The sequence below is a fragment of the Lissotriton vulgaris genome, chromosome 10 (assembly GCF_964263255.1).
Source record: "Lissotriton vulgaris chromosome 10, aLisVul1.2, whole genome shotgun sequence".
NCBI classification, from domain to species: domain Eukaryota; kingdom Metazoa; phylum Chordata; class Amphibia; order Caudata; family Salamandridae; genus Lissotriton; species Lissotriton vulgaris.
In genome coordinates, this window is record NC_141698.1 from 971,624,560 (window position 1) to 971,649,277 (window position 24,718).

Here is a 24,718-nt window from a genome sequence, read left to right on the forward strand (position 1 = left end):
TTACTCCCAAGATACAAACCTGGTTGTATGCAACCTGCATTAACTTATGGTCGGGTGGTACTCAGTCAAGGCGGTTCTAGACAGACCCTAGCTCTTAACCAAAAGATTATGTCTGAATATCAACAGTAACATCAAGTAAGGCTCAATGTTCATTCAAGCCCGTAATCAAATTTCATGGCACCAATAACTCTTGCATCTACATGCCATTGACACCATTGTATATCTTATCACCTCTCTTAAATGTTGCCAAGTTTAGGAGGTAAACAATATAGGTCTGTAAAACTCAAAGGCTTTTGGAATATCTGACAATCAAACCATTTTCTTCTAATTCTTGAATGACTGTTCGCACAATGAGAAAATATGAGTCCACGCAGGCACAACTGCACAATGGGATTAGAGCCCTGACAGTGATTGTACTAGAGCACTATTTATTTTTGAAAACTAAAGAATGCATTAAGCACCCATTTTGGTGTGTGGTGAGGTGAGCTCTCATTTTACGGTCTCTGTTTCATGCCCTCATGTAACAAAGAGCCATAGCTTCACAAAGGGTTGATAAGCCGCTTCAACAACTGCAACACCACACCATGGTGCCCCCATAAGGAATGTTGGCGCCCCAGGCAAGACATATTTTGGCTCACCCTGACCTGAACAAGATTACATTTTATACTAATTTTCAACTAATACAAGCCCTGATGACTGGTGAATTTGAAAGACATTTTTTTGAGAGACGAATTTGGGGTGTGTGGTTGAATAGAGCTATACAAAGATATACGGGAGGAAGGATGAATGGATCAATGGATGTCTATGGAAATAATGGAAACATGTATACACTGTGGTCTATAAATGTAGTTTTATAGACAAGGGCAAGTGTTCTGTGTTATACTCATTAATAAATACTAATAGTAATTTAAGTTTATTGGCTTGATTATTTAAGATCATATAATGTATATTTTTTTAAATATCCACATATAATAAAATATTAGTACATTTGAGCACAAAAACGTATTATTTGTTTTACAAATCTAGGGTTCATATTACATATTAAGACATTTGTCTTAGCCTCAATCAATACAGAGAAAAACTGTGCTAGGATATTTATGGGGAGCACAATAGTTTGTATCTATTGAAAACATAATATCAAACATGGGAGGCATACTTATGCGATATTATAGCATATGCTTAAATGTACCATAACATTTGTTTAATATTGTGCTAAAGAACCAAAAAACATTATAATGACGAATTGAGTCAACTGTAACTGTAATTGTTGAACGAACAACTGTATTTTGTAGTATAACATCGATAGTTCTCAAATGGTAGGGAGAAAAAATATCGAAATGTAAATATCGATATACAATAATATCGATGTTTTAATTTCGATGGTATAGAATATCCATGTCCAGAATATCGACAGACAGAATATCGTTTTTATGGTATGTATTTTACTAATATCGAAATTTGATAATATCGAAATTATGTTTAGTGTTTTGTATTTTATTATGTTGTTTATATGTTTGTTAAATATGTTATTAAATGTATGTTTGAAAATTAGTAATTTTGTTTACATTTTGCGTTTTAGTATCAGAGCCAGTTGTGGGTTTATAGGGGAATAGGGTGGGAAGTAATTTAATAATAATTAATTAATTAATAAATATTTTAAAATAATGTTAAATAATAATTAATAGGTAATTAATTAATAATAATTAGTCATTTAAATTATTTAGAGTTAATGTGCTAATATAATTTATTATTGTTATTGTTAATTGGTAATTAATTTATATTAATTAGTTAATTACATTAATTAGAGTTAATGTGCAAAAAAATAGAATTATTTGTTATTGGTAATTATTAATTAATTGGTAATTAAGTTTTATTAATTAGTTAATTACAATAATTAGAGTTAATGTTCTAATATATGTAATTTTTATTAATTGTTAATTAATAATTAATTAGTAATTAAATAATATTAATTATTTAATGAAATAAATTAGTAATTTCTATTCCTACGCTATCCAACGCTTTCCCTACTGTTGCACTCTCTGGTGTGGGAATAGAAATTTTTAGCCCTACGCTATCCAACGCATTCCCTACTGTTGCACCCTCTGGAGTGGGAATAGTAATTTTTACCCCAACGCTATCCAACGCTTTCCCTACTGTTGCACCCTCTGGAGTGGAAATAGTAATTTTTACCCCTACGCTATCCAACGCTTTCCCTAATGTTGCACCCTCTGGAGTAGGAATAGTAATTTTTACTCCTACGCTATCCAACGCTTTCCCTACTGTTGCACCCTCTAGAGTGGGAATAGTAATTTTTACCCCTACGCTATCCAACGCTTTCCCTACTGTTGCACCCTCTGGAGTGGGAATAGTAATTTAAACCCCTACGCTATCCAACGCTTTCCCTACTGTTGCACCCTTTGGAGCGGGAATAGTAATTTAAACCCCTACGCTATCCAACGCTTTCCCTACTGTTGCACCCTCTGGAGTGGGAATAGTAATTTTAACCCCTACGCTATCCAACGCTTTCCCTACTGTTGCACCCTCTGGAGTGGGAATAGTAATTTAAACCTCTACCCTATCCAACGATTTCCCTACTGTTGCACCCTCTGGAGTGGGAATAGTTATTTTAACCTCTACGCTATCCAACGCTTTCCCTACTGTTGCACCCTCTGGAGTGGGAATAGTAATTTAAACCCCTACGCTATCCAACGCTTTTCCTACTGTTGCAATATGTGGAGTAAGTGTATATATATTAATTTATATGTAGACTTTTTAATTTACTTTAAATGTATATGCATTACTTATTATTGTTTAAATATGTTTTAATATTTTTATGTAATATTTGTAAAATTATATGTATTTTTAAATTAGTTTTACATTATTATTAATACATTTGAAAAACGATATTTTTAATTTCGATATTTTTATACTACGATATTTTATTTCCGATAGTTTTGTACTTACCATTATAAAGATATAACTCCGATATTTTTGATTTCGAAATTTTTGTATCGATATTTTTGTATGTAGATATTTTGTCAGACATTCTTCTCAAATAACATGATATCATTGACACAACATACAAAACTGACCTCTTGATAATGTTTGTGGGAGTCGTTTCTCTTTATTTATTGCCATGGCTAGGTTGTATGTTACAGCGATCAGCAGGAGGGACAAGGCCAAAGTTGAACGCACCATTTTGAGTCTAATCTGCTTCTTGAAGAGCAGCTCTAGTGAAAAAAACAGAAAGCAATATCCACTCTGTTAGTAGGACAACATTTCCCCAAAATGTTCTGAATCAACATTGTTTTTTTAAAGTATCTTATTCTGCAAATCACTCTTTTGTTCCTTCAACAAGAAGCTCTGATAGTTAACATTTCGATAAGAAACGTAGAGCCGAATGCCCCTCACAAAGATGAAGCTTATGGTCAGTGTAAAATGACAGAATGAATATGTCCTACAGAAGTTAGCCAGCAAGAATATGAATAAGTTGGAACATGGCTTGAACAGCGGCGACAGAAATAAAGAACAGACTTTATTTGAAAGAGTGAAGTAGAACGTTCTTGTTGCTTAAGAATCTAGGAAATAAAGTTAGATTGGGCACTCAATCAATCAATCAATCATAACACTTGTAAAGCGCACTACTTACCCGCAATGGTCTCAAGGCGCTGGGGGTGGAGGGGGGTAGGGGGTGCTGCTACTGCTTGAAGAGCCAGGTCTTGAGGATTCCTCTGAAGGTCAGCAGGTCTTGGGTCTGCCGTAGGTGGGCGGGAGGGTGCTCCAGGTCTTGGCGGCGAGGTGGGAGAAAGATCTGCTGCCGGAGGTCGTTCTTTGGATGCTGGGGACTGCAGTGAGGGCGAGGGCGAGGCCGGCGGAGCAGAGCTGGCGGGTGGGGGTGTAGAAGCGGAGTCATCTGTTGAGGTATGCTGGTCCGGTGTTGTGGAGTGCTTTGTGTGCGTGGGTGAGGAGCCTGAAGGTTATCCTCTTGTTGACGGGGAGCCAGTGCAGGTCTCTCAGGTGGGGTGTGATGTGGCTGCGGTGGGGGATGTCGAGGATCAGAAGTGCGGAGGCGTTCTGGATGTTTTGCAGCCGTCTCAGGAGTTTCGCTGAGGTTCCTGCGTAGAGGGCGTTTCCGTAGTCCAGCTTGCTTCTGACGAGGGCCTGGGTGACTGTTCTTCTTGTTTCGGTGGGGATCCACCAGTAAATTCTGCGGAGCATGCAGAGGGTGATGAAGCAGGAGGAGAAGATGGCCTTGACCTGCTTAGTCATGGAGAGGGTGGAGTCGATGATAACCCCTAGGTTGCGTGCGTGGTCAGTGGGCGTTGGGGCTGTTCCCAGAGTGGTCGGTCACCAGGAATCATTTCCGGCCAAAGGGGTGGTTCCGAAGTTGAGGACCTCTGTCTTGTCCGAGTTCAGCTTCAGTCGGCTGTCCCTCATTCATTCGGCAATGGCCTTCATTCCTTCGTGGAGGTTGGTTTTGGCGGTGTCAGGGTGAGGATCAGCTGGGTGTCATCGGCGTAGGAGATGATGTTGAGGTTGTGTTGTTGAGTGACGTGGGATAGAGGTACTATGTAGATATTGAACAGCGTTGGGCTGAGGGATGAGCCCTGGGGTACGCCGAAGATGATCTCGGTGGCATTGGAGCAGATGGGGGAGGCGGACGCTCTGTGTTCTGCCGGAGAGAAAGGATGTAGTTCAGTTCAGGGCCTTCTCTTGGATCAAGGCGTCATGTAGGTGTGCTCGTAGGGTGCGGTGGCAGACCGTGACAAAGGCGGCTGATAGATCCAGGAGGATGAGGGCTGCTGTTTCTCAGTTGTCTAGCAGGGTCCTGATGTCGTCAGTGGCAGCGATGAGGGCGGTTTCGGTGCTGTGGTTGCTGTGGAACCTGGATTGGGACGGGTCCAGGATGCTGTTCTCCTCGAAGTACCGGGTCAGTTGTTTGTTGACGGTTTTCTCGAGGACCTTCGCCGGTAACGGGAGCAGGGAGATTGGCCAGAAGTTCTTGAGGTCCTTGGGGTCCACCTTGGGTTTCTTGAGTAAGGCGTTGATCTCGGCGTGCTTCCAGCTCTCTCCGGGAAGGTTGCTGTCTTGAAGAAGATGTTGATTAAGCATGGGCGGAAAATCCGTTACGCTCGCGGATTTTGCGGATTTTCGGTAAATTCGCAATCCGCGAGATCCGCGAATTTCCCGCAAAATCCGCAAATTCGCACGCAGCGGATTTTTTGCTGCGTGCGGTGTAAGTTCGCAATTGCGAAATTACACAAAACCCTCGCGAACTGGCAGAAATCCTTGCGAACTGGCAGAAATCCTTGCGAACACAAAAAAAGCATTCAGCAGGTTCAAAAGTTCAAACTCATCCTTAGTAACCATTCCCTGTAGTGCTTCCTGACAAGGGCCCCTCCAGAGTTCAGTTGCTAGTTGCAACAATTATATGACCCTGCTCTGACCCTCACAGCAGGCTCATAGAATAGCTACAAGTAGGCCACAAAGGTCCTGGAAAAAAAAATTGCACTGCAACAGAAAGCAAATTACAGATAAGGAAGCAGGTGCCAGACTGGAATTTTAAAACAGTGACACATTAATAAATAAACCCCAAATTAATTCATGTCAGTTGAAGCAGGCAGGTGTGCTTGCTTTTCCCCCCCATAATCTACAGTGATGATGAACCAGAGGGTGGCATTGATGCACCAGAGGATGGCATGGGTAAAACAGAGGGTGGCAGGGGTGAAACAGAGGGTTCTGGGAACCTGTGATGATGAACCAGATGTAGAAACAACATAATCGTGACCGTTGCGAGCCAACATGTAAGTTCGCAATTGCGAACTGGTACAAAACCCTTGCGAACTGGCAGAAATCCTTGCGAACTGGCAGAAATCCTTGCGAACACAAAAAAAGCATTCAGCAGGTTCAAAAGTTCAAACTCATCATTAGTAACCATTCCCTGTAGTGCTTCCTGACAAGGGCCCCTCCAGAGTTCAGTTGCTAGTTGCAACAATTATATGACCCTGCTCTGACCCTCACAGCAGGCTCATAGAATAGCTACAAGTAGGCCACAAAGGTCCTGGAAAAAAAAATTGCACTGCAACAGAAAGCAAATTACAGATGAGGAAGCAGGTGCCGGACTGGAATTTTAAAACAGTGACACATTAATAAATCAACCCCAAATTAATTCATGTCAGTTGAAGCAGGCAGGTGTGCTTGCTTTTCCCCCCCATAATCTACAGTGATGATGAACCAGAGGGTGGCATTGATGCACCAGAGGATGGCATGGGTAAAACAGAGGGTGGCAGGGGTGAAACAGAGGGTTCTGGGAACCTGTGATGATGAACCAGACGTAGAAAGAACATAATCGTGACCGTTGCGAGCCGACATGTAAGTTCGCAATTGCGAACTGGTACAAAGCCCTTGCGAACTGGCAGAAATCCTTGCAAACTGGCAGAAATCCTTGCGAACACACAAAAAAAGCATTCAGCAGGTTCAAAAGTTCAAACTCATCATTAGTAACCATTCCCTGTAGTGCTTCCTGACAAGGGCCCCTCCAGAGTTCAGTTGCTAGTTGCAACAATTATATGACCCTGCTCTGACCCTCACAGCAGGCTCATAGAATAGCTACAAGTAGGCCACAAAGGTCCTGGAAAAAAAAATTGCACTGCAACAGAAAGCAAATTACAGATAAGGAAGCAGGTGCCGGACTGGAATTTTAAAACAGTGACACATTAATAAATCAACCCCAAATTAATTCATGTCAGTTGAAGCAGGCAGGTGTGCTTGATTTTCCCCCCCATAATCTACAGTGATGATGAACCAGAGGGTGGCATTGATGCACCAGAGGATGGCATGGATAAAACAGAGGGTGGCAGGGATGAAACAGAGGGTTCTGGGAACCTGTGATGATGAACCAGACGTAGAAAGAAGATAATCGTGACCGTTGCGAGCCGACATGTAAGTTCGCAATTGCGAACTGGTACAAAACCCTCGCAAACTGGCAGAAATCCTTGCGAACACAAAAAAAAAATCCTCAAATTCGCGAGAATTCGCGGATTTTGCGGATTGCGAGTTCGCGAATTCGCAAAATTTGCGAACGCCAGATTCGCAAAATTCGCCCATGCTTAATGTTGATGACTTTCCGGAGATGGGGTGCGATGGCTGTGCTGGCTTTGTTGAAGATGTGGTGTGGGCATGGGTCTAACGGTGAGCCGGAGTGGATGGTGTTCATGATTTTGCTGGTGTCTCGTTGATGTTGGTCCAGGAGAGCAGTAAGTTGGTGCGGGAGGTGGTTGCAGGGGCAGAGGTCTCAATAGTTTTTTGGGCAGTCATGACGTTGAAGCTGTTGTGGATGTTGGCGATCTTGCGGTGGAAGAAGGTTGCCAGCGAGTCTCACAGGTCTTGCGAAGGTGGGATGTCGTTGGTGCTGGAGCTGGGGTTGGAGAGTTCCTTTATGAAGTTTAAGAGCTCTTTGCTGTTGTGTGTGCTGTTGTCTAGGCGGTCTTTGAATGAGGCCCTTTTGGCGGATCTGATGAGGTGATGGTGTCTGCGGGTGGTGTTCTTGTGGGCTGCGTAACTGTCTGGTGTTCGTTCACGGAGCCAGTTTTTCTCCAGTTTTCGGCATGTTTGCATGGAGGCCTGGAGGTTTTCAGTGAACCAGGTGGCTTTCTTGCTGGTGTGGCTGTTGGAGGGCTTCTTGAGTGGGGCAAGGGTGTTGGTGCAGTCGTTGATCCACTGTCTGAAGTTGCGGCAGCAGTGTCGGGGTTGGTGGGGTCGGCAGGTGGGCTCTGGGCAAGGGTGGTGGTTAGCTGGTCTTCGGTGATTTTGCTCCAGCATCGGTGAGGCATCTGTTGGGTGTGGTGGTGTGTGGGTGGCTTCCTGAAGGTGAAGTGGATGCAGCGATGGTCGGTCCAATGGAGTTCGATGGTGTGGTTGAAGGAGACGTGGGAGCTTGCGGAGATGGGTGGGTGTATTCAAGAGCTGTCTGAGTCTGAGGTTAGGGAGGTTGGCGATCATGGTGGTGGAGTTGGTGTTGTTGTTGTTCTCGAGGTAGAAGTTCAGGTCTCCCAGGAGGATGTAGTGCGAGGAGGCAAGGGCATGTGTGCTGATAAGGTGTGCGATTGTCACACTCACCTTGAGGGACGCAGTAGCGGGGCGTGCGGCGAGGGCGATGTTAGCGTTCGCTCGCGTCTTGGGAACAAACTACGCACTCCGATGATGCGCCTATCCAGAATACATTTAGTCTGGGCAGCAGCAGCGATCGGTGCAGCGAATTCCGTTCAGCAGGGACGCTGGACTGAGGAAGAACCACGCTCTGGGATTCTTCAATGATTTGGAAATGTACTGGAAGGGCTGTAAGGGTGACATTGTCACCGCTCTGGGAGCATAACTTAATGTCTTTCCTAGAAGTTTGGTGTTTCGCCTAAAGATATACTAATATCTATGGAATGATATGCATGACATTGGCTGTGCTTAAACAGCAGAGGAGTGCTTGGCATGAGGTTAATGCCAGTATCAATGATTTCATTCTGATGATGGGTATCCCTGAATACTATATATGCTCTTTTGATCTCTCTTGCTAGCAGGGGCTCCAGTGTGAGTTAGGCTCAACCGCCTCTGTGATGCAAGTAACATCAATAATTGTGGTGGGTACAGTGTTAGTGAGTGGTGTGTGAGTTCTGTACCTCCTAATGCTATGAAACTGGTCATTGAGTGTTTCTCTCATTTGTCTTGCATATTATGAGCCGTCATATATTCAATATCCTCATCAAGAACTAGGTTACAAGATGCTCGTTCCTTTTCCTTTACAGGTAGTTATTGCGCAGTATAGTAATTGAGTATTAACATGTATTGTTGGAAGTAATACAGACCATTAATTGTGTTTTTTGTGTTGTAGGGGTCCCTCCCCGCTGTACCCATTCTTTCCTTCCCTTGCTTAATCATTCTTACCCTCTGCGCTGTTATAGCATCAGGGGGTAGAGTGATTGAGAGGTGGACCCATTTGAGAAATGCACCGATCCTGGGATTATGGAATTAAACCTTGACAGAATTTGCAGCCCAAGAATTTATTCTCTCCTAATCGGTGCTTGGTTGATGATGGCCACCTTAAATGATGTTATGGCGGCCTTGGTTATGGTGCAACAGGAATTAGCTGCTTCTAGGGAAGAAACTGCTGCTTTGCAGGACCGTGTTGATAAGTTACAGAGGAACCCGTTTGATGCAGGTGCAGGTACAGGCAGCAGTGCCATGTGGTCCTCAAGTTTCTTTACAGGAGTGGCACCAACATTGTCGTTAGACTTTCCTACTCCTATTTCTTTGGCAGCCCCTGAAAGGTTTACCGGGGATGAGAGCAAGTTACAGGTTTTTATGACACAGGTGTTGTTGCACTTTACCTGTAAACCAAAGGCATTTCATACTAATCAAGCGAGGGTGGCTTTTCTTATTTCATATCTGGCTAGAGATGCCGCTTTGTGGGCTGTCCCATTGGTTCGTAATGATGATCCGCTATTGTATGATTGGGATGGATTTAGAAAAGAATTTGAGAATATTTTTGATAGACGAGCCCATAGTCTCGCAGCAGATAGGAAGTTGCTGGAACTGAGGCAAGGCAATAAGGATCTAGTTGTGTATTTGAATACGTTTCAGCGATTCATATCAGAGACTGGATGACCTGAGGACAAGAGAGCAGCCTTGTTTCATCAGGGATTACGAGATGAGCTCAAAGATGTGATAGCCCAAGTAGATCCTCATTCATCCACGTGCACTGATCTTATTAATTTGGCTTTGAGGTTAGGTGGTTGGATGAACGATCATAGGGTTCTAGATATGAGAAACCAATGTTCTCTAAACCTAGCATGGTCAGAGGGCCTGAACCTATGGAGATAGGAATGGTTAGGGCTCCTTTATCACAGGAGGAACAAGCCAAAGACGCAAGAATGGATTGTGTTTGTATTGTGGCAAGAAAGGCCATTTTGTCATTTTGTCTCGCCAAACCCAAGACTAAACCCGAGTTTGGTAGCATGAATGTACCTTTGTCCTCTAATTCGGAAAACTAGAATGCTCAAAGGCAACAGGGGGTGGGGCTTTATGAGCAATTTAGTAATCCCTTCAACTCAGGAGATTCAAGCGATCACGTCCAAACATTTTAGGATTCCTATCTGTATCCAGTTATCTAATGGGTGGAGAGACCTGGGAGCTATGAAAGACTCAGGGGCCACTGGGTTGTTTATGGATGAGGATTTGGCAGCTAACTTACAGTTGTCTTTGGTTAAAAAAAAAAATACCTGAAACTGTCTTGGCCATAGATGGGAGGGAATTGATCACAGGTCCCGTCAGCTTCTCCACAAATGAGTTAGTGGTGCGTAGCGCGCCTACACATGTAGAATCCCTAACCTTCAACATCATACGCACACCACAATATGGCAACATTCTGGGGTTAACTTGGTTGATGAAGCACAATCCTTCCATAGATTGGGTTGCCAGGATGGTTCTCTTTAACAGTCCAGAATGTAAAGAACATGGCAGCCAAGAACATAGTATTCCTCTAGTAAAAGCTTTAGCCACACATCTGCATATTGCTACCACGGCAGAGCAGCACATTACATTACCAGTGGAATATGAACAATGCAGGGAAGTGTTCAATGAACAACAAGTCAATGCATTACCCCCTCACAGGTCTTATGACTGCCAAATCGACCTAGTGCCGGGTGCGGTAGTACCTTGTTTTTTTTTTAAATCTGTTTTATTGAAACACTTGTCATACAGTTACATTTCTTGTGTGTATAATTCAAAGGGAAAAAAAACCAGTGATTCGAGTAGCTCTTACAATATCTGAGCGAGTGATGACGACGGTTGAAAACCCAATAAATGCACTCTTAAGTGGATAACACCATCAGCTGTAATGGGGACAGTCTCTACATGCACCATAATGTACACTCCATCATTGTAGTACTACCTATTTCTCAGTGTCGATCCCACCAGGGGCAATCGGGGGGTAACGGTTGCTGCAATTATCTCTGACCCAACAGGGGGAAATAGTAAAGAAATTGGGGGTGTAATGAACCTTAACTCGGGGGGGAGGAGGGGGTGCTGCAGTACGGGTCTTGACGTGCTAGGTCGGGGTAGAGTGGCTACGCAGGGTGCTGACGTCTAGTGGTCGCGGGGCGACGGTTCGGGTGGTGTGTGGGAGTTCCAAGGTCCTGGGCGGGGCTGCATCGCCGGGGTCAGCCGTGTGTGTGGCCCCTTCCGGCCAGGGGGGGTGGGGAGGGGGGGAAAGAAAGATGGGGGGGTCGGGTGAGGGGGGGGCGAGAGAGAGGCCGCGGGGTGGTAGCTCATGTCTATATGAGTGTGGCACTTGTTCCTCCCTGCTGCTGTGTATCATTCTACCCAAATGTGTCCCTTCACACCATGGGGGGGGGAGGGGGGCAGGGTGGTAATCATCTCACATCACCCCATTATCGTGACAGGCCTTGGTGAATGCTTGTAGGAAACCCTCCCAGATCTGGGCTATCGGGATGGCCCTCCGTCCCGCTGTTTCTTCCCTGCGTAACACTGTGCCTTCTGCAGTTGCCCAGTAAATGAGGGAGGTGCTCCAGTGTTTCGTCTGTGGTGGTTCTGTGGCTTTCCAGTGACGTGTTATGAGCCTTTTGGCGGTTATCAGTCCCAGATCCCAGAACCTCGTGTGGGCTTTGTTGTGTTTTGTCCTGGTAAGTAGGCCCAGCACACAGGTGTCCCAATCGTGACGAAGTTCCATTGCCGTCCCTTTCGTCAACAGTGTAGTGACATCGTGCCAGTACGTACGCAGTTTGGGACATGCCCACAGCATGTGCAGGAGATCTGCATTTAGCAACGCGCATGCGGTAGTACCTTGTAGCAGGATCTATGCTCCCACGGACACGGAAAACGAGTATCTCAAGTCATATTTGGATCAATATTTGGTGAATTGCTTCATAAGACCCTCTAAATCGCCTGCAGCCTCCCCTATATTTTTCATACCGAAAGCAAATGGGGAGAAATGCGAGTGTATAGACTTTAGGGCCTTGAACCACATCACTAGAATGAACAGGTATCCCCTACCTCTCACCCCAGTTCTATTAGATCAGGTGAACACAGCTCAAATATAAATTCGGCTGGACTTGAAAGGTGCCTATCACCTGGTCAGGATAAGGAAGTGTGATGAGTGGAAAACTGCTTTTCGCACTGCTTTTGGGTTATTTGAGTATACAGTGATGCCCTTTGGGCTATGTAATGCTCCCGCTACTTTTCAGTTTTTTTTAAATTAAGTGTTGCGGGAGTATTTAGACGTTTTCACAGTGGTTTACATTGACAATATTTTGATTTATTCTGATGTTGTGGATCAGCATACCCAGCATGTGTGTTTGGTCCTGCAAGGCTTGTGTGACAATGGGTTATTCTGCAAGCTGAGTAAATGCGAATTCCATGTTCAGAGGGTGGAATCTTTGGGAGTAATCATTTCACCTCAAGGATTGGAAATGTCGGATCTCAAAATAAAGCTGTAAAAGATTGTCCACAACCAGTCAATGTGAAGGAAGTCCAATGTTTTTTGGGCTTCGCTAATTTTTACCGAAGGTTCATACCCCAGTTTTCAAAAATGGTAATATAAATTACAAAACTATTAAGGAAGAACGTTCAGTTTGAATGGACTAAAGAAACCGAAGCCTCCTTTTCACAGCTGAAGAGAGCCTTTACCTCAGCCCCCGTTTTGGCACATCCGGATCTGGAGAAGCTGTTTGTAGTGGAAGCAGATGCTTCAGACATGGTGGTGGGTGCAATATTGTCACAAAGGAATGCAAAGACAGAACAGCTACATCCAGTAGCCTACATGTCTTGCAAACTTAATGAGGCTGAAACAAGGTACACTATTGCTAAAAAAGAGTTAATGGCCATCAAGGATGCTTTCTCTACATGGGGACATCATTGGATGGGGCAAAACATGTAGTCACAGTGTACACTGACCATAGAAATCTACAGTTTATGAGGTCAGCCCGCTTGTTATCCCCAGGCAAATGTGCTGAATGCCGTTTTACTCAGAATTTGATTACAATGTTACCTACAGACCAGGTGCTGAGAATGGGAAAGCAGATGCTCTTACCAGGCAGGAAAAATTGTGCGGCCAGGAGAAAAGCCAACTCTTTCTATATTGGCCCCTGATCAAGTCATAGGCGTATTGCACTCTGAACAGTTCTTACGTTCTGTGGCTCGTGCAAGCACAGCTCCTTTATGGAGAAAATGGCTCAAAAAACATCCGCAATGGAAGATGAAACAAGGGGTGCCCATCAGATATCAACAAATGTTAATTTCTTCAAAAGCACTGCAAGCAAGAGTGCTTCATTGGTGCCATATGGTTCCCAGTGCAGGTCACAATGGCACGGACAAGACACTTGAAAGAATTTTTAGATATTTTTGGTGGCCTTCAGTAAAGACCGATGTGCAACACACTATCAAAAAGACACAATTAAATCTCCAGAAAGCTAAAAAAAAAAGCTATAAAAGACATGCAGATGTACGCCGTAGGAGAGAGTCCTCCATACATGCCAGGCGATGTGTTCTGGTTATCTACGAGGAATATCAGGTTTCGCAGATACAGTATATTTAACCCTCGCTACCTAGGGCCCTACAAAGTGTTAAAGTGCATCAACCCAGTCTCAGTCCGTTTAGCTTTGCCAAAAAACATGAGAATACACCCAGTGTTTCATGTATCCATGCTGAAACCCTCCTACATGCCATTGAAGAAATCTCCTCCTCCTGTGTTGGTGGACGGGGAACCTGAATATGAGGTTTCTAAGATTCTGGACTCCAAATTGAGGGGATCCTCGTTGTGGTAGTTCATTTCTTGGAAGGGGTGTAGCATGGAGTAAATTCCTGAACTTGCACGGAGCGTTCATGCACCCAGATTGGTACGCGCTTTCCATACGAGCTTTCCTGATAAACCGCGTCTTCATCAGACCCTGTAGGGAGGGGGATGTACTGTCACACTCACCTTGAGGAACGCAGTAGCGGGGCGTGCGGCGAGCGCAATTTTAGCATTCCCTCACGTCTTGGGAACAAACTACAATTCCTATGTTTCCTGTTTCCTGTTTCCGGGTAGGCATGCGCGCACTCCAATGATGCGCCTACCCAGAATACATTTAGTCTAGCGAATTCCATTTGGCAGGGACACTGGACTGAGGAAGAACCGCGCCCTAGGATTCTTCAACGATTTGGACATTTACTAGAAGGGGGGTAAGGGTGACATTGTCACCGCTCTGGGGGAATAAATTAATATCTTTCCAAGGATATGATTTGGAACTTTGTGCTCAGTTTTGTACCACTGACCTGACAATAGAGGTGGAAGTCATACCTCCAACGAGTACTAATTGTAGAAGTTTGGTTGTTCGCCTAAAGATATACTAATATCTATGGAATGATATGCATGGCATTGGCTGTGCTTAAACAGCAGAGGAGTGCTTGGCATGAGGTTAATGCCAGTATCAATTATTTCATTCTTTAAAAAAAAAATAGGTTTATCTCAGGAAGCCTCAGCTGCACTTAAAATATTTAGGGCCACATGTATCAGCCAATTTTGCCTTCGCAAATGGGCCGATTCGCAGAATTAGCCCATTTGCGAATGCAAAAAATGCTATTTACATGTATCAAACCCTATTTTGCATGAATCGCAAAATGGGTAAGCTATTCATTATTTGGAAGGTTCGTGTTTAGGGCATCCCTTCCAGATAGCGATTTGCAGCGGTATGTATGAATGTTTTGTGACCATGAAAGCAGTTGCAAAACATTTGCAATTTACCAACAACTTCAAATTGGTGGTAACCCATTCACAAATAGGAAGGGGTCCCCAAGGGACCCCTGCTCTTAAAAAAATTAAAATAAAACTTTTCATTTTAGTTTTTTAAACGCAAACAATCATTAAAAAAGTGCTTTCTATATTTACATGCAATCACAGACATGATGGTCCGCTGACCCGAGATGGCCACCATCCCCATACCTTTTAGCAATTCCTAGGAGGTCACAGATTGCGACCTTCCTCATTAATATTAATGAGTTAGGTCAATTTGTCAACCCCTACGATTTGCTAAATGAAACTCTTGGAAATTCACACATTTGGAATAGTGATTACCTAACGGCAGTTCACTGAAAATTGCAATTAGGTAATTGTTATTCCAAATCTTGATACACGTGGCCCCAATTCTTTCAACATAATTTTTATTGAAGTAAGTGGTGTTAGCAATACATCAGTATCATAGTAAGATTCCATATGTTGAAATTATAATGTGCAGAGACATTGTGGTATTTGTATGGACTGACACGAAAAGAAGATAACATACCATTTTCTGTTATGGACAAATACAGGAGCAAATCAAGAGAACCATAGCATCCAACTACGAACCCACCCTCCCCACCCAACCCCTTTACCCCGCAATGTCCGCAGATTTCATAAAAGGAGTCTGGACCCACAGTTACAAAACATGCCAGAGGGTAGGTAACACGTTCCCTCACCTAGGACTGGGTCGGGTAACCATGTACTGTAACAAAGTGCATTAACATTGGTGTAGATAATAAAAAGAAGGTAGGAAAAAAGAAATGTGTCAGCATCATCTCACAGTTGGCGTGTATCAGATTTGGTTCATTCAATGAAGCTCTCAACTAGGGCATCCCCATGAATAGGCTAGGACATGTTTGCATAGCCCAGACTGCTGCTCTCTGTGCATTAATTTGCTCTCTGAGCAAATGCAAGAGATAGTAATTATTGCCCAAGTTTCAACAGCTGGGGCTGCTGGATTTATCCAACAAATCATATTATCATGCTTTACCAGCAAAAGAGCCAAGTCCAGGAGACTAGTAGAGGTTTGTCGAGTTTAGGGCAGTGGTATCAACCCAATAATATCACATATGGGCAATTCAGCAAAATGCAGCCCGTCATGTTTGACAGTAATTCAAGCACATTCTGCCACTACTCAGAATGTGATGGACAGGACCAGAGCATATGAAATAAGTCAGCGTTAAATGGTGGATAGCGAAAACACTAAGCAGATGCTCCTGGGGATAGAGTATACGTGGAGTGAGTAAGGCCTGATTCAAGATATTGAACTGAATATACTTAAACTTTGATATATACAATATTTTTGAGGGTATTCCAGCCTTTAAAATATTTAATATTAAAATGTCTGTTACACGCTGTGAGAAATGAGAACATGTTTGCAGAATCCCCCCATTCTTTATGCCCCCATTTTGACTACTATGTAATGGTTTTGTGACTCTGATTGTGCCCTGGGTTATTGATAACTTCATCAAAATTGTCTGAGGTATTTAAATTTGTCTTAGCCCTGATGGTGGCACATGTTGCAGACTTTCCAAAGTCTAAAACATAAACCATTGTACATGGTATGCTAAGGAAAGATATAATTGTTATAATGTACCAGAACACTATACTGGCTCCGTTGGATTCTCCATTTAGCGAACGCTGCTACTTCCGACTTGATACCCAGCACCTTGATTTTGCGGCTCATACGAGCCAGATCCCGGGCTCCAGATTACATCCTGTGACTGTATCGCACCCGACCTTATACTGGTGAGATTCTTTCTGGTTCCACGTCGTGTTCCATACCTTTTGTGACACACTACCATCCTGCATTCCTTCGTGCAACCTATATTACGGCTCATTTCTTAACCAATGCTCCAGACCATATACCCCCACCCAGCCAACTGGACCCTCATCAAGACCTTACTGTAGCCCTCTTAATGGCTGTCATCAGGCAAGTTCACATTACTGCATCTGGCTCTTAGTATCGGCTATAGCTTCACATTGTGCCATAAAGCAACTTCCCAGGCATTTGCTTGATTGCTTAGTCCTGATGATGCTGCCATAACTGTTGTTGGGGATCGAAACGTGGTCGACAATTACATCTTAACTCTAAACTGCAAATTAAGAATTATGTGTAGTATAAGATGTCTGTGTTATTGTGGACTACTGTTAATTTGTATCTTCGCTAAGAGTCACTTTTAAGTCAGTTGCCTGTGGTAAGGAAATTTGCTGATTTCCAAATACTCTGTCACGTCCTGCTCAGTTATTGTTTTTGTATTGTCTTGCTTTATATATGTGTAAATAAATTCCAAATATAGTACATCCGGACACAAATAGACCCAATCTTGATTGAAGTATTGTGGTTATCTATATTGATTCTCCTTGAAAGGGACCGCTGTCTCTTAAAAATTACTACTACCCTTGGTCCCTTCTGACTATAAGGGTTCCCTTGTTCCTTTTTCTGAACTAAGATCTTACAGCATCACTTGTGGTGTTTTGGTGGTTACCAAGGGCAAAAGGATGTCATTCAAGATATATTTGATGGAATTAAACCAGTACTTTATGTGTAAAATAGTGGCATCCTTCATGGAATTTAAAATATCACTGCTGGCAAAAGCGTTAGATCCTTTACCTGAAGATTTCGGCTTGTACATGTGTCCCTAGATCCCTTGTTTCCAACGTTGACTGGCATGTAGGGAGAGAAGAAGGTGCGTTTGGCCCTCTGTCTAATAGCCGCCCCTTTCTCTTCACCATAGCTTGGAGAGTGTTGTGGCAGTACCCTAAGTAACTAACACAGATGATACCCTTATATTGCATTGCTAATTGCAGACCACTTTCAGATTACCATGCAAACCACCCTATGTTAGGAGGCTGGGGAGTAACAATAAGTTTTAGACTAGAACTAAGATGAATTTTATGGTGTAGGTACTACGCTGTCTGCTCACACACTAATTATAATCTTCACAGCTGAATGACAAAAATGAAATAATATGCACCATGTGATCAATGACATCTATCGTTCAGCATTTAATCTTTCCATTCTTCTTCTATCTGGGCTAATGAGATTATCCTCCTGCTATCAATGTTAGAGTCATCTGTAAAACCCTCCCACTTTAGGGTGCCACCATGGTATGAAGCCTAATTGATAAAATACCTTGGCATCCTGTAAAGGGTCTTGAAATCATTGTATTAACTCTTTGCAACCTATACTTTACTGCTCATTAAAACCAAAACCTTTTGTTAAAAAACAAAGCTATGTTATGTTAATTTGCTCATGAAGTGCACACACACCACTAGAGTGGCCCCTCAGCTGTATAGAATCATTGTAAGAGTTGTTTGGGGCACAGTCAAAGAAATACCTCTAGTCATCCATGTGATGGATGCACAGTTGATTTTCATTTAGTTGGTCTGACAGAAAAGTTCCAAAGGCAATGAACTTGGATGTGAATATTCTGAATGTCTGAGGTCTGCTGTACTTCAGGAAGATAAGCTTATTTACATCTTAGAAACCTAACTCACATGATGCTAGTTGAAACTTGGCATCAAGAAGGCTAATGCCACAAAATGAACACCATCATGCGCTGCATAAAATGGCTTGTGTGCTAGATGACCATGATAGGGATCAAATATAGATTTTCATGAGGGGGAAATGTGGTCACTTTTTGAAGCCAGCAACACACAGTTAACATTCCTTCTATCCTTCACCAGGAGTACCACCTCCTTCCCTGACAACGTCTATGTAAAAGAGTCCTACACCTATTCTGGGATATTAGTTCAAAGAGAAGCAAGGGTGCAAGTTTAATGTGCCAGCAGGTGTCAGGTCAATGCCGTCCAAGTGGACCGAAAAGGGAAACTGTAACACATGTATTTGGATATGATCAAAATAGGTGAGCAGGTCTTCATCCCTGGGCAGTACAAATTGGAGTCCACTCAGTTCCCTAACATCACCCTTCTTGCTGAGTAGGCCTTGGTAGAAAATTGTGCTTGATCCACTTCTGACTACACCGGGACGTGGCGTGCTCAGTAACGTCTCTATATCTTCTGGGACTGCCTGCGCATTTCATAAATAGACTGCTGTTAAGGAGGGCACTTAGGAATCTACTAGCCAGTACCTTGGAGAACTAGTACCAAGTACCTCAAGCCACTGGAACCCGGAAGTCAAAGGCCTTGACGCAACTCACCCTTGGGTCCTCACAAAGGATCAATGAATGGTCCCTACTACTGAAGAGAAATTGTAAGGGAAAGACGCTAAAGGGGGCCACAAGCATGGCACCCATCTCCTCTGAGACTGGTTCACAACTTGTCCCTTATGTAAAGTTTCAGTCTAAGCAAACACAAAGAAACTACTGGAGAGTAAACAATCAGTCACCTTTAAAAAAATCTGGAATAATCATATCTTACATATTTCTTCTTTTCTGAAAGAGATACTTTTACACCAGTCAGTCTTAATGTGTTCTTCTCCTACATGTTTTGCCTTCACCCTCCTAATTTCTGAACCTGAATTTCTGAATTGGCTTTTTGAACTCTGTGCACCATACCACTGCTAACCAGTGCTAAAGTGCTTGTGATCTCTCACTTAACCCCTTCGATGCTATTGACGGAACGGTTCCGTCATGAGTGTCGGTTGGCCTGTGTTCATGACGGAACCGTTCCTTCATGAGCCCGTTGGCTCATTAGAACGTTCAGCACAGCACAGGAATCTGCACCGCGTTGAAGGTGTTAAGGATGGTGAATTTAGCTTACACCCAATTGGCACATTTAAGTTATTTCTAAGCCCCTAGTAAAGTGATACTACACATACCCAGGGCCTGTAAATGAAATTCTACTAGTGACATATCAGCACTTATTGTGCCACCCAATTAAGTATCCTTTGAAACATGTATCAGGCCTGCCATTGCAGCTTGCCTGTTTTTAAACTGCCATTTTGACCAATCAAAATAAAACTTTTGGCAGCCCTAGTCCTTCCTTTTTAATACATACAAGCAATGTTCCCTCTAATTTTTTTCCTCTGTGTGCGGCACTGGAGGGTCTCTGTGCGCTGCAACCATGGCTATGTGCGCCAGGAACCAAACCGCGCGTGTCTGCGGCACCAAATGGCACTCAAAACGTTTACTTTAAAAAGTGAAAAGATGATGCATTTTCACACATACAGAGCCACAATAAGGGTCTTAAGAACAGTTTGCAAATTTATTGTATTGCCTGTATTTTCATTGTTGTGTCTGTGACTGTTGTTGTCTGTCTTCCCCGCTGCCTGTACGTGGTCCATGCCCCGTTTTCTTCCCTCTGTTCCCCTCGCTATCCCCATGCTCTCTCTGCACGGTCTTTCCTTCTGTACTCCTCGCTGCCCAGTTTTCCCTTCTGTTTCCCTCGCTGCACCCGGGCCTCTCTGCCCGCTCTGCCTTCTGTTCTTAGCTGCCCCTATATTTCTGTATTATGCCTCTATGCCATTAGTTTTTTGTGCCCGTCTGCCCTCTGTGCCACTCGTTTTTGTGCCCTTCTGCCCTCTGTTCCACTCGTTTTTCTGTACCTTTCTGCCCTCTGTCCCACTCGTTTTTGTGCTTTTATGCTCTGTCCCACTCGTTTTTTGTGCCTTTATGCCCTCTGTCCCAGTCTTTCTGCCCTCTGTCCCAATCGTTTTTTGTGCCTTTATGCTCTCTGTCCCACTCGTTTTTTGTGCCTTTCTGCCCTCTGTCCCAGTCTTTCTGCCCTCTGTCCCAATCGTTTTTTGTGCATTTATGTCCTCTGTCCCACTCGTTTTTTGTGACTTTCTGCCCTCTGTCCCACTCGTTATTTTGTGCCTTTATGTACTCTGTCTGTGTCCCACTCGTTTTCTTGTGCCTTTCTGTCCTCTGTCTGTGTCCCACTCGTTTTTGTGTGCCTTTCTGGCCTCTGTCAGTGTCCCACTCGTTTTTTGTGCCTTTCTGTCCTCTGCAGCCCTGCCAAGTATCACGCATCATGCGTTAGATTAACGCATTCCAGTGTGGTGATCTGCATCACCGCACTGAAATGCATTGTCACGCATATCTGATGTATCAACTGTCATTAGTGTGCTGGAAGTAAATAGGTGTGTGGCAGCTACCAGCACCCTACCTGTGACTGCCTCCGCTCTTCCCTCAGGCTTGGGGCACTCCCGTCGACTAACGCTGTGCTACAATGTATCTTAAATTTTGTGGCGCAGCGCCGCTCTTAGCGAGACAGCCTGACGTCACGGGCACCCCTGGTAGTGCCCAATAGCAACTACCGAGACAGCCTGCAGGGCCCAGACTGTTTTATAATTTGTCCATGGTGCCGCGGGGAATTTGTGAGTAAGGCAGGCGTGGCGTCTCACACAGCGCTGCTATTGTGGGTATTTTAATAGGGCCCATGCAGTGCCAAATTAATTATTGCCGAGCGGCGGGATGAGGGATAATTACGTGCAGTGTAGGTCGCCGGAGTGATGGCTGACCGAACATCAAACTGACACTGGCCGTACACTCCAGTTGCAGCTGCCTCCAGGACAGTCGCAGGACTCGCAGCAACAGGCAAAGCCTGGACAGCGGGCGGCATTGTAAGCTACCCAAAACGATTGACGCAGGGGTGGTTTGGGCATGAACCTGGAGCCGGTTTCAGGAGAGTGACAGTCACCACAGTCACGCACCTACCCGATTTGTATTGATGTTCTTGCTTTTCTGCATTCAGCAAAATGGGCTTGGTAAGTTTTCCGTGTTTGTAACCCACTGGTGAACCCCTGCGGCGGCTGCTAGAGTGGTTCAGCAGCCCAGGGCACACCAGTCCACAATCGGATGCTAGACGGCCCGTACAAATAGCTGCTTGCCTCAAACCAATTAAGTGAGTGCTGGGGTGTACTCTCACCCTACTTGAGCTATTTACTTTAAATTAATAGCGCTAGCAAGCTGTGACATTAAAGAGTCACACACGGGGATCTGAAACCTTGGCAGCTATGCCTCTGCCTGTCTCCCACTCTTGCCTTTATGCCCTCTTGCCTCCTGTTCCGCTCGTTCCCCAGCACCTGTGGCCTTTTGTTTAAATATTGCTGATAATCAGAGCCCTTTCACGGGCTCCGATTAACAGCAATACTTAAACAAAATGCCACAGTCTGCCCCGCGCTTTACTAACAAAAGCGTAGATTCTTTCAAAACACAGCGCGAGCACACGCTGTGTTTGGAAAGTGTCTAGGCTTTTGTTAGTAAAGCGCGGGGCAGACTGTGGCATTTTGTTTAAGTATTGCTGTTAATCGGAGCCCCTTCACGGGCTCCGATTAACAGCAATATTTAAACAAAAGGCCACAGTCTGCCCCGCTCCCACACAGCTGCAAGCTCTATAATCAACATCAGCCCCCGCCTCCTTACCTGCATTCCTCACGCCAGCTCCACCGCAACCACTGAAAAAGTGCTCATGTTTGCGCCGCTCGCGTTTTAAAAGCAGCGAGCGGCGCAACCCTCTAGCGACGGCCTGTGTGCGCGCTCCACGCTAGGTGGTGCGCGCTGACTTGGGGGGAGGTGCGCGCGCGTGCGCGCGGCCTAGAGGGAACGGTGCATACAAGCCACCTCTAGTGTAGGCCCTAAATAGCCTAGAAGTAGGGTGTGTTGTATTTAAAATATTGGACATGTACTTTTCATTTTTACATGTCCTGGTAGTGAAAAAGTCTCAAATTTGTGTTTTATCATTGCAAGACCCACTTCACCTATAGGATAATATTGATTTACCTTATTACATTTAATAAGAAATAGCTTTTTATTGGAAGCAGTAAGGACGTCATGTTTGGTACCTGAGGAATTGTAAGTTAAGCCCCTCTTTAATGATAATGTCAGATTTTAAGTCACAATTTTGAAGTGCCACTTTTAGAAAGTTGGCATTTTCTTGTCCTAATCATTTGCTGCCTGCAGCCTGTTCCTGGGTTACATGACTACATGCAGTTGGCAGTGGGGCTTTGTGTATTCCTTCCAGAGAGCATCACAATAGAGGGTCTGGGTGTTGACAGACAGGCCAGCTCTTACTGACTGAAGAGAGGGACAGAACTGTCACCTACCACGCTTGTAGTGGGACTGCACCTTGAAACCAGGGCCACCAGAGTGGCTCTAAGGGCTTCAACACCCTTGAAACCTGCACCTGGACTCTGCCTACCGCAAGTCCTAAACCCGAAGTGGTGTCACCTCAGTCATGGAGGCTTGCACTGAGGGATATAGGTGCTCTGCCTGCCCAGCTGTAGTCCCTATCAGAGCAGATGTAGACCAAAGCAACTCAACTCAGTTGGTGCTTTGCAATTTTAGGCACTATTTTTCCCAACATCGTTAGCAGTAGTTGTCTCCTGTTCTACTGACTGGTTTTGTCATTTTGGTGTAAAATATTTTATTACATCTTTGTAAGAAAGGAGGGTCTCTAGGTGGCAGTGGTGTATACCCTGTCAAAGTAGGGACCCTTCTAGTCAGGATGAGTAAAGTACACACCTAAGTTTGCCAGTGCTCACCCTCCGGTAGCTTTGCACAGAACAGTCAGGCTGAACTACAAGGGGCAATGTGTAAAAAAACACCAAAAATGACAAAATCCCAACATACAGAAATCGGAATATCACTTGTAAAAGGTTTCTCACAGAAATATACCTTGACTTAGAAGACAATACCTCCAACTGTGGATATCTCGACGTCGTGACAGGTACAGATCCAAAGTATGGTACTGACCGCAAGGTGCACGGGCCAGCCACGGAGTAACATGGACTCCCAGATATACAGTACCTTTTTGCGATGATCCAAACTGGCATTGAGTTGATGTGCTGCCTGTTCTGGACGGTGTCAGTTCCTTACTGGCACAGGTGAGGTGAGGCGTTGGTTCCTTAATGCCAGAGTGGGGGGTGAAGCATTGGTTCCCTGCGGCTATGCAAGGAAGGTGGACTGTTGCCGGGGCGGTGAGGCACTAGCTTATTACTGTGCAGGGAATGTAAAGCAGTGTTGGCAGCAGCACACCGGTTCCTTATGACGATGTGGCATCGGACAGTCACGCACGTTGGTAATTGACTCCGCAATGGTGTGCATGAGGCGCTGGCAACGGTCGGCATCAGGCGGAGCTTTATGCAGTCTATGAGCGGTGCCCTTGGCCCAGGTGTAAGCAGCAGCCTCAATGATGGTGTCAGAGTTGATGCAGGGACAGCATAGCAGGCTAATCTAACCTTCTGAGTTTTAAGGTCTACTACTTAGTTAACCCTTTTTCTGTTTGTAGTCTTTGTTCCAATAGTCCCTGAGCTCAGTAAAAACCAGATCTGTCCTCCCTTGTCCAGCTTCACTACAGGAGGTAGAGACAGCATTCTGCAGAGCAGACACAGCCTATACTGGTGCTAGTGAAAACTCCTCCAACCACTCCAAATGCAGAAAGGTCTATTCAGCCTGGCTATGAGTAACCCAGGAAAGGTAGGACACACCTCAAACCCCCTTGGGATTATCTAGAGTAAATGCACATCCTCAGCTCCTGTCACTCCAAAAACAGACAGTGAATACACAAACAGGCAGAGGAACACAGAATGGTTACACAAGATAATGTCCACTTTCTGAAAGTGGTACAAAAGGGGGTGGTGATGGACGGAGCATCTGAACCAATCAAACACTCACACCCAGTCAACAGATCTGGGTTTAATCCATTACCGTTCTTTAGCCCACTCTGCCACCCCAGTTCAGACATGGCCATATGCAAATCAGTCTGACCCTGTGCCTCATGGGAACAGTCCAGCCCAAATTGCCAAGCCATGCCTCCCCTGGACCGGATCCAAGCTTCCTAGGACCGGTTTCTGGCATTACAGCCGTCTTCAGCCAGGCTTGCTTGAATCCAGTGGCAGATTATGAATCCGAAACCGGTCCCAGGATGCTTGTTTCTGGTCCAGGGAAGACATGGCTTAGCAGTTCGGGCTGGACTGTTCCCATGAGGCAC

General features: G+C 44.6%; 1 protein-coding gene across 1 annotated transcript in view; it reads right to left on the reverse strand.

The window, feature by feature from the left end:
* LOC147689087 (anterior gradient protein 3-like) overlaps window positions 1–24,718 on the reverse strand; it is a 102,588-nt gene that overhangs the window by 70,528 nt on the left and 7,342 nt on the right. Inside the window, exon 2 of the mRNA XM_086941975.1 lies at window positions 3,093–3,230. Within this exon, the coding sequence (XP_086798101.1) occupies window positions 3,093–3,198 (106 nt within the window). The 5' untranslated portion in view covers window positions 3,199–3,230. The remainder of the gene's footprint in view (window positions 1–3,092; window positions 3,231–24,718) is intronic.